The 10071-nt window shown below is 40.7% G+C and overlaps 1 protein-coding gene across 6 annotated transcripts in view; it reads left to right on the top strand.

Moving 5' to 3' along the window:
• Positions 1 to 1983: 1983 nt before the first annotated feature.
• Positions 1984 to 10071, top strand: part of NME8 (NME/NM23 family member 8) — a 35658-nt gene continuing 27570 nt past the window's right edge. For 4 of the 6 annotated variants that reach the window (XM_070468911.1, XM_020911071.2, XM_070468890.1 and 1 more), the window contains exons 1-5: positions 1984 to 2074; positions 3106 to 3145; positions 3224 to 3281; positions 3407 to 3579; positions 7282 to 7353. In XM_070468911.1, the coding sequence (XP_070325012.1) occupies positions 3113 to 3145; positions 3224 to 3281; positions 3407 to 3579; positions 7282 to 7353 (336 nt within the window). In that variant the 5' untranslated portion in view covers positions 1984 to 2074; positions 3106 to 3112. Of the gene's footprint in view, positions 2075 to 3105; positions 3146 to 3223; positions 3282 to 3406; positions 3580 to 4670; positions 6056 to 7281; positions 7354 to 10071 lie in introns of those variants that run through there. The other 2 variants (XM_020911069.2, XM_070468904.1) reach the window with 2 other exon arrangements.

The following is a 10071-nucleotide window of genomic DNA, read 5'->3' as shown; positions in this document are numbered from 1 at the left end:
TAAGAGAAAGAAATATCTAGGAGAGAGAAGCACCACAGGAAATTGAAATCATGGGGTGAGCATTACCGGACCAGGAAGGATTCATTGGAGTATTAGAATGGAGAACCAACTTTCACAGACAGGGCTGGGATTCTGACCTCTACATCCGTGCCAGTCCACACACTCTGAGGCTGAGAGGCTATGATTCACAGGTGGCTGAAACTACGTGTATACTGCTAGAAATAAAGATGGGCTGTCCCATTTCTGAAGTGGGACTATAAACATTTCTCCTCAAATTGGTTTAGTGGCAGGAGGTGCTTGCCGTCCATTGGAATTCTGTGTGGATTAAAAACTCATTGATGAGAATTTCAGGTCCCAGAACTGTGCTAATCATAGATAGAGATTCGGGTTTTCTGCTGAGGGAAGTAAGAGATCTAATTTGAGAAATTAACATACAACCTGTCCGGTGCTGTAAATAATGATGGGCCATGCAAAGGTACACGGGACATCACTGTGTCGCCACGCTTCTGCAGTCCTGTCACAGAAAGGGAAAAAAGTGAAAGGGTCGGTCGCTCAGCGGTGCATGACTCTGTAATCCCATGGACTGTACAGCCCTCCAGGGCCATGGAATTCTCCAGGCAAGAATACTGGACTGGGTAGTCACTCCCTTCTCCAAAGGATCTTCACAACCCAGGAATCAAACCCAGGCCTCCTGCATTGCAAGAGATTCCTTACCATCTGAACCACCAGGGAAACCATGTTACAGACGCTCATCCTAAAAGCAATCCCTGCGAGATGCACAGTGTTTTATACAGAATAGATAAACAGAAAGGTACTACTGTATAGTACAGTGAACTGTATTCAATATCCTGGGATAAACCATCATGAAAAAGAATATATGTATAACCAAGTCACTTAGTTGTGCAGCAGAAATTAACACAATATTGTAAATCAACTATACTTGAATAAAATAAAATTTTTTAAAAGGCAATCCTTGTTAAAAACTAACTCACAGAAAAAGTCGACACCAAAAAAGAAACAACAGCAAAAAATCATGAAAAATGGTGAGCTGACCTAATGTATTTGGTGTATTTGAATCCTTAGAACAAGAGAAAAAAGAGCAAGCTGAAAAGGCAGTTAAAGTAACTTTAATGATCAAATTCACATGGCATGAAAGGAGAGTATGTTTTTTTTCGTTACTTTAAAGATTTTCTGGTATAAATTCTGCAAATGACATATTGAAATCACACACACACACACACACACACACACACTCACACCCACACCAAGGCTTTACAAGATAAAGATAGTCCAGAAGAATGGTCCTAGATGCGAGAAGAGCAAGGAGAAGTGAATGGAATGTGGGACTCAGGACTGAATCCCAGACCAGGAAAAGGACATTCTTGGGAAAATGGGAAGGACCTGATGAGGTCTGTAGTGTAGCTAATACTGTATCAACATTAGCCTCCTGGCTTCAATAATTATACTATGATTGTGAAAGATAAGGTAAGGGGAGAAGTATAGAAGCTCTGGGTATTGATTTTGCAATTTTCTTGTAAGTCTACAGTGCTTTCTACATGACTTTTTAAAGATAAAGAAGGGAGGCAGGCACAAGGGAATCTGGAGGATTGGCTGGGCTGGACTTTTGGGAGCCCTTCCTTCCAACCAGAGGCGCACAGGGTTCACAGTGCGCTCGGTGAGCAGCGTGGCCGGCCTCCGGTGCAGGAGACGACGGCCTCTGCACGGAGCAGCGCACTCTGGAGGCGGAGGGGAGACGCCGAAGGTACCCAGGCGCCAGGAGGCAGCAGGAGGTGGACGACCTCGGGAGCCTGCTGCTGTGTAACTGCCGCCCAGGCCTGCGTGCTGGGATTTCGGTCCGTGGGGTGGCGGGGACGGGGCTCGCGGGCAGGCGGACGGGTGGAGGGAAACGTTGGCGTTCTTCCGCCGCCCGAACCATCCTGGCATCCATCCTCATCCTCGGGACCAGCCCAGCAGCAGCATCGGCGCCACGGGGTCCGGCCGCCACCGCCCGGGCCTGCTGCGCACCCCGGGGACTTGCGCTTGGCTGAACTTGCCCGCCAAAACACAGGCCTCGGTAAGGGATTGATGCCCTCGGGGATTTTGAGTTCCTGTTCTTGAAACATCCGAATCTAGCAGCTAGACAAGGGTCTGTTTTGTGCAACGCTGGTGAGAGAATTCCCTTTGCCGGATGTACTCTTGTTTGTGTCACTCCTTTGTTCACACTAGTGTCCAGTGACACACGCGGTTGGACCCATGTGTAAACAACCTTGACACCAGGGAGCAGGATGTTTGGGCCTCATTGATTTAACATCTGCCCAGAGTTTATGCTGTGCCCAGAACACACTGGTGGCCTTGCTCTAAAAATTAAATCTCCTTGGAAAGGAACCCAAGGAAGATCCATGTTCATGTTCATGGACAATTAACATGTGGCACACAGACAGACACTCTATAATTCTCCAGGGAAAACAAAACTCTGTTTAAGAACCTGTGTCTCCTAACAGTTCTGACTTCTTTCTCTTAGAAGCTACTGCTTTATGGGAATTCAGTCCCAGGAAATATAGAATGAAAGACAGAGGGTTCATTATTGAGCCAGGCATAGTTTTGCAAAACATACAACTGGCTGCCCACCTTTAAAAAAAGGTTCAAATTTTTATACAATTTTTAAAGGTTACTTTCTATTTACAGTGATTACAAAATATTGGCTGTATTCCCTGTGTTGTACAATACGTTCTTGAACATACCTTACATCCAATAGTTTGTACCTCTTACTCCCTATCCATATGTTGTCCCTCCATCTCTCTCTCCCCACTGGTAACCAGTAGTTTGATCTATATATCTGTGAGTCTGCTTCTTTTATGACTTACTGTGCTTCAGAATTATTGGGAGGGTAAGATAGTATGGCTGCTACAAGCATTTAGCACAGAGCCCAGCCTGAAGAGCTCTTCAGAGACCACGACTCCTCTCTCTCCAGAAGAGGGGAAAGTACATAATCCAATATTGCTGAGGGAAAATTTCTGCAGTACTTAAGATGCTGCTTGAAGAATAAACATTATTTCTATTTCCTTTTACTTGTTTTCTATTTTTCTTCTCTCTTTTGTGTGACAGTGGATAAATGGCAAGCAAAAAGCGAGAAATCCAGTTACAGGTAGGCATGACACATCAACAATTCTTTACTTAGAGCATTGGCCCTTGAAGACTTTTGACAGCCCCTTCCTTTTTGCAGGCGGTCATCAATAATCAAAGCCTGTGGGATGAGATGATGCAGAACAAAGGCCTAACAGGTACTAGGCTTCCTAGGTGTTTACCATCTGGAGTTAGGCTCAGGGCATCTTGTGGCACCCCAACACTGAGTACCACTCCCCACTTGCCAGAGTAAAAACCTGCTCTGTCTTTTCTCTGCCCTAAGAATTGGGAGAAGCTGCTATTCGAGACTCTTTGCCTCTGTTCCTTCATGAATATTATCATCTTCTAGTGATCGATGTTTACCAAGCCTGGTGTGGACCTTGCAAAGCAATGCAAACCTTATTCAGAAAATTGAAAAATGAGCTGAACGAAGATGAACTTCTGCATTTTGCTGTAGTAAGGATTTCCACTAAACTATTATTTTATTACTTTAAATGTTGAGGATTGTCTTAATTTAAGCAATCTGTCAACTCTTCAAAATGGATAGTGTTTACTTGGTAATTTACTGTATATTTAATTCCACTAGGTCTGAGAACAAATGTGATTTTTGTCCCATTCCTATAAAGCTAAGATCATTTACCATGGTTTTGAGTGTTAGAAAAACATAAAAATGGGTATCTGTTTATTGCCATATTTATTTTCACCAGAGCATATGGTGTGTGTTCAGAATAAGGATTGCAAATAGCATTTACTAGAAATTAGAAAGCCTAGGGTAGGACTCTGGTCATTTACCCAGTTAATGTTAGATATGTGACTCTACCTCTTTGAATTTATGAAATCTAATTAGAAGTCAATTATTTATGATTAAAATTGAGCCCACAAATTAGGATGCATCCTAAGTATAAAATACAACTCGATTTTGAAGACAGTATGAAAAAAAAAGAATGTGAAATACTTCATTAATAATTTTTTACATCCATTACATGTTAGAATGATAATTTGGGGATATATTGGACTAAGTGAAATGTATCATTAGATTATTTTCCCCTATTTCTTTTTAGTTTTTAAATGTGGCCACTGGAGGATTTAAAAGTATGTATGTGACTCATGTTCTATTTCTATTGGACAGAAACATGTCCAGACCAGCTAAAGCTAAGATGCAAAAGCAGATAACTCATGTATTTTTACTTCTTATCCCTAAAACTCATAACCCCTGGTACAAATATGAGGCCTCAGTCTATTGCATGTTCTCATGTACATAGGCCTTCCTGACTCCTCCCAACCCCAGCCTTGCGATGAACTTGCTTACTGACCTTAACTTATGTCTGTCCATCCTCTTCTGCAGACACACTGTTTACAGGGCCTCTTTTTCTTAGTTCAGGGTTACAAATAAACAGTCTCAAGCTTAGAAACTCATCTTTTATTATTTTTTCCTCTTAAAGAAGGTGGGCTGCAAAGAAGAAGGAAAAAAAAAAAAACCTGAAGACCCAACAAAGAGAAAACAGAAAGAAGAGTTTTTTTAAAAAGAGAGAATAGGTGGTTATATACAATCATTAACTCATTTTGTCAAGAGATTGACTTTGTCTTTTGAATAAGGGCCATATAATTTTTAAAGGGCAGCATTATTTTACAACCTTAACTCTGAAGAGTCAGAACCACCTGAGTAGAACTGGATTGTGATTCTAGATTTGACTTTACTTTGGCCATCTGATGTGAAGAGCCGACTCATTGGAAAAGACCCTGATGCTGGGAAAGATGGAAGGCAAAAAGAGAAGGGGGCGGCAGAGGATGAGATGGTTGGGTGGCATCACTGACTCAATGGACATGAGTTTGAGCAAACTCCGGGAGATAGTGAAGGACAGGGAAACCATGATGTTGTGAAGAGTCAGACGTGACTTAGCAACTAAACGACAACAGGGAGGGAAACTAATTTCAGAGGACAGAGAATGAGGCCTAAAGGGAATTGCCATATGCAGTAGACAGTGGGTTGGTGTAAGAAGTTATAAGACAATAACAGAAGGATCTAATAGCTGGGAAATGGATCATGGAGAATCAAGGGTCAGAAAATTCACATGACTCATGGCAATCTGTCTGGAAGTGATAGGAGTGCAAGTTCATGGTCTCGGGATCATGAAGAAACTGCAGGTCAAAAAGGAAATTGGGGTCAATGGGGAGAGACAACAAGGCAGAACCCCTGCTCACTTGTCTGGCTACCTGGGAGGGAACAGGTGCATAGAAAGCAAGGAAGAGAAAGTGTAATTTGATGCTGTGCTCCCAGGGGGTCTGGAGTCATTAAATCCCTTCTTGTTTACAGAGCCTGAGTAGGAACAAACCTGGGGTACGCGTGTGGGTTGGGCACTGTGGTGGAGGCTGAGGGGTGGGTCCAGGAGGCTTGGCCCGTGTGGTTTTTTGGGCTACCATTTCAGCACAGCACAGGGCTATGTGAGGATACAGGGCTCCTCCCACCCAGAGCCTTCTGACTGTGTCCTCCCAGCAGTACCCCAGCCAGCCAGACTTCCTCAACCTGCCTCACACGAATCAGTTTCATCACTATATCTATTCCACCAGGGAGTGCTAGTAAACTTTTCAAAATATATCCCAAATATGTTCATATTGTTCATTTGTTGAATTTAACAACAACAAAAATGTGTGCATTGTCTCTAAATGGCTTCTCTTCTGTTTGAGCACAACCAGCAATAGAACATTCACTTAAACTGATGCTATTTTTCTTCTATGACCTGCTTATTTAAAAAAAAAAGATTATGTATAATAGCCTCCAAATCTCCACTGGGAACAACAGAGGGGTGCCCTCTGCTGGATATTTTATTTCCTGCCGTTAACTAAAGAAAGACCCTTTCTGAACTTGTAAACTTGAATCCAAAACTAAAACCTATGAGGTTAATTACCTATTGAAATCACCTTAAGTTGCATGGTCAGTATAAAATTTTTTCTATTATGTGATCTTTTTAAAGAGTTGAAGACTTGTACTAACATTGTGCCTATACATATAGAAATTCAGTAAATGTCATGTATTATAGTTTTTATGTATTATAGTTTTTAATTATATGCTTTATTTGCTAGTACTTTACTATAATGTTAAATTGCAACAATGATGGCTAGACTGCTTTGAAATGTAATCTTTGACTACTGTCCTTTAATGTTATAGAGTAGTTCCTTTTAAGCTTTTTTCTTTTTTTTTTTTGAAAGCAGTGAAACCCACTTTTTTGAAAAGAGAAAAATAAAGAAGGAAAGAAAGGGAAAGAAAGAAAGTGATGTAGAATCCAATGTGTTAAAAAAATGATTACAACACCGCCCCTCTGGCTGACATAGGGCCAAGGGACCCTGCGGTGGCTCACACCTCACTATCTTTGGCCATGGTTGAGGGACCGCTAGAAACCCAGTTTGGAAACAATTGCTCGAGGTTCCAAAAAGCAACTCTTACATAGAAGATCCTATAACACACATCCTGATAGCTGGCCCAAGAGATGTTAAATTAATTTGCAGGAACACTATTATTTAATACATAGTTGTTGATAATCAATTTAAGACAACTTGAAAACTTTAAAATCAAAGGCTTTTAAATCTGACAACCAGTTTATTAAAAAAGCATTTAGGAAGCTCTGACTGATAAGGTGGGGAGTGACATGCAAGGTGAGTATGATTCTCTGTGCATGTAGTTCACTTTCTGACAGAGGACATGAACTAGGTTCTCACAACAGTAGTACAGTGTTGAAAGGGACTGCTGGTGCCCTGAGAGAAGGGTGATGAAGTGTTAGGTGGAGGGAAGATGATTTGCAGCAGAAGGGGGAGCGAGGCAGAGTTCTTGGAGGAAGGACAGTTGAGCAGGGTTGGAAAAGGAAGGGCAGGAGCAGGTAACAAGGGGAAAAGTCCAGTATATATAAAGCAGTCTATGAGGAGATGAGTTTAGCTGCAGGTTGGGAACTATAAGGATGAAGAGTGGGAAGTAAGGTTGGAGCCAAATGAGATAAGAGTCTGAATTGCCAGAATGTGTACCTTGATTCTAAATACAGCTATAACATACTCATGAAATGTTGTAGTAAACATAAAAATTTTCATGTATCTCTGCATTTTTTGAATGTAGTACATCAAATGACTTGAATATAGTGTCCTTTTCATTATATGAAATAATTTTTTTAGGCAGAAGCTGACAGCATTGTGACTCTCCAGCCGTTTAGAGATAAATGTGAACCTGTTTTTCTCTTCAGTGTTGTAAGTATATTTATCATCTCAAATGTATCATCAGACTCCAGTTCACAGCTAAAGAGCAAATAACATTACACAATGACTGGAACTGTTCTCTGATGATAGTAATTGTAGACTTTTTGCCTTACATTTGCTTGTCTATTAATGTATTTTATAACTTGACCTGTAGGAGCTCATAATGCATTGTGAAGATTAGACTACCATACACTGAGTTGATCAGGGGAAAGAAAAACAAAATGGTATCCACCTTTTCTAAGGAAATAATCAGAGATTGTTATTATAGGATGAATTATTATAGGAGTGAAAATTGGAAATTACTTAGGTACTCAGTAGAAGAGAATTGGTTATAAATACTCACATATATCAATACACAGAAATATTTATATGGTCACTATTTAGTAACATAGATTGCTTTTCTCTCTCTATTTACAAATGTATAGAAAGAAGGTAGGTAGTGTATTCACCAGAATGCTAATAGAAGTTTTCTGTGTATGGAGGATATGTATATAACTTAAATTTTTGTCTTATACTTTTCTATATTTTCCAAATATTCCAGGATAAACAACTTTAATAATCAAAAAATATTATAAATGTTAGTTTCTAAAAGAAGATTCAGGTAACTGCTCACTTGTGTGATATAGAGCAAAAAGGAAATTCTTCCCTGAGAGGGTTTGGACTGTTTCTTTGCTGTTGAAGAGACCATTTTTGACATTATAAATAATTATTTTAAAAACACATCTCAAATATAACTTTTTGCTTCTGTTAAACTATAATCTTGCAGCCATTTTAGGGAAGTGAACGACAGGGTTAACTGAATTTTGAAAATTGCACTATAGATCTTGCTGACTCTCAACTGGAAAGATTTGATGATTTATCTGAGGGATAGCAAGCTGTTGTTTATATGGGGCCAGACAGTGAGTATTTTCAGTTTTGCAGAAGTATCATCCCTGTATAGGTCATAGTCACCTGGCCTAGATATAATTCAGGGAACCAGAATGAGTAACCACCAGAGGCAGGAATGGGCTTGACAGGTTAATGTGCCCATGAGGCAGCTTTAGTAGCAGCAGTAGGGATCCTGGCACTCAGGAGGAGAGGCTGGGCAGGTGGCCCACATAGAGTCTGCAGCTTTGGGGTGGCCATCACCTGCCAAGTGAGTCAGGTCTGAGCAGCAGACCCATGCCCACCGGAAGATGGGGCTCCAAATCTTCCTTTCATGCTGACATGCTGCCATCATCCCGGGACTGCGGGATCCTGGCCTCTCCTAACTACCAATGAACTTTTCTTCCAACTCACTTCCTGCAGTCACTCCTCACTTTGTTATCACCCATTGCTCCCATATTCAAAATCCTAATTCAAGAATCTCCAGGGGGAATATAGTCAATATTTTGTAATAACTGCAAATGGAAAGCAACCTTTAAAAATTGTATAAAAATTAAAACTTAAAAAAAAAAAGATCTCAGTCCATGACTACAAAACCACCTTTGTTTTGGGCAGCGTTCTTAGCTAACAACAAATTCATTCCAGCCTGTTAACAGGAAGGGCTTTTTCAAGGGATATTAGAAAGCTCATGGAGGTCCATTTTAGTTGTAAATGGTAATTAGAGTGTCAGGTTTCATTCAGATCTTTCTCAACTGGATTCTTCTCTTTGGCCTTTGAATATGATTAAATCTTTCCAATTTAAAAAAATCATTTTGATATTATGTCCCTCTCCAGCCTCCACTCACCTCTCTTCTCTACCTCAGAGCTAAATTTCTTAGAAGAGTTTCTATATTTTCACTCCATCTCTTCTCATCCCATTAATTCTTCAACCCATTCAATTGAACTTCTTTAAGATTATTCCACCAAACTGGCTGTTGCTAATGTATCCACTTAGCCAGCCTGTTGTTAAACAGAGTGAATGCTTTCAGGTCTTCATGTTCTGTACCTCTCAAATGTATTAAATGTGGTGGTCATGCCCTCCTTTTTGGAACAGTTGCTTCTTTTGACTTTTGTGACTTGATTTTCCTTCTGCTTCTTAGGTGTTACTCACCACCTGCCCACCGCGCCCCCCCCCCCCATTCTCCTTTACAGGTTCACCTTTCTTTATTCAGCCATTACATATTGACTTCATTATGCTATAAATCTCCTTAGAAAACTTCTCCCAAACACAGCTTAAAATGTCACTTCTTATATATCAATAACTCAAATTTATGTCTTCGGCTAAATCCTACACTTTGAGCACGAGACTTGTGTATCCAACCAGTCCTTTGATCTTTCCTCTTGATAGCTCAAGGACATCTTACAATGAACTGGTCCAATACTAGACCCCTCCTGCCCTCCCCATCCCCATTGGAAATGTTATCTTCTAGTGTTGCCTCATCTGGTGAGTAATATCTTAACATACCCACTTTCTCAAGCCAGAAACAGAAAAGTCATCTTAGTGACTTCTCCTTACATTACACCCCATCCACACCAGACCTTGGTCCTGTCAATTTCACCACCCAAGCTTGCTTCACACTCATCTCCTTCTTTCTATTCTTTCCATTTCGAACAGCACTGCCGTAGACTGAGCTCTCATCTCTCCCATCTTCACCTCTAGAGTAACTTCTGATCTGTGTACAGACATCTCTTGCTCCATCTGTAACCTTTTCTCCATATGGTAGGTAAAATGATTTCTACAAACAGCAGTTCTAATTGTGATCCCTGCCTCTGTTTAAACATTTCAGTCTTTCCACTGCACTTAGG

The sequence above is a fragment of the Odocoileus virginianus genome, chromosome 1, assembly GCF_023699985.2.
Source record: "Odocoileus virginianus isolate 20LAN1187 ecotype Illinois chromosome 1, Ovbor_1.2, whole genome shotgun sequence".
NCBI classification, from domain to species: domain Eukaryota; kingdom Metazoa; phylum Chordata; class Mammalia; order Artiodactyla; family Cervidae; genus Odocoileus; species Odocoileus virginianus.
The sequence above is the reverse complement of the archived record's forward strand: the minus strand, read 5'-3'. Positions and strand labels throughout refer to the sequence as shown.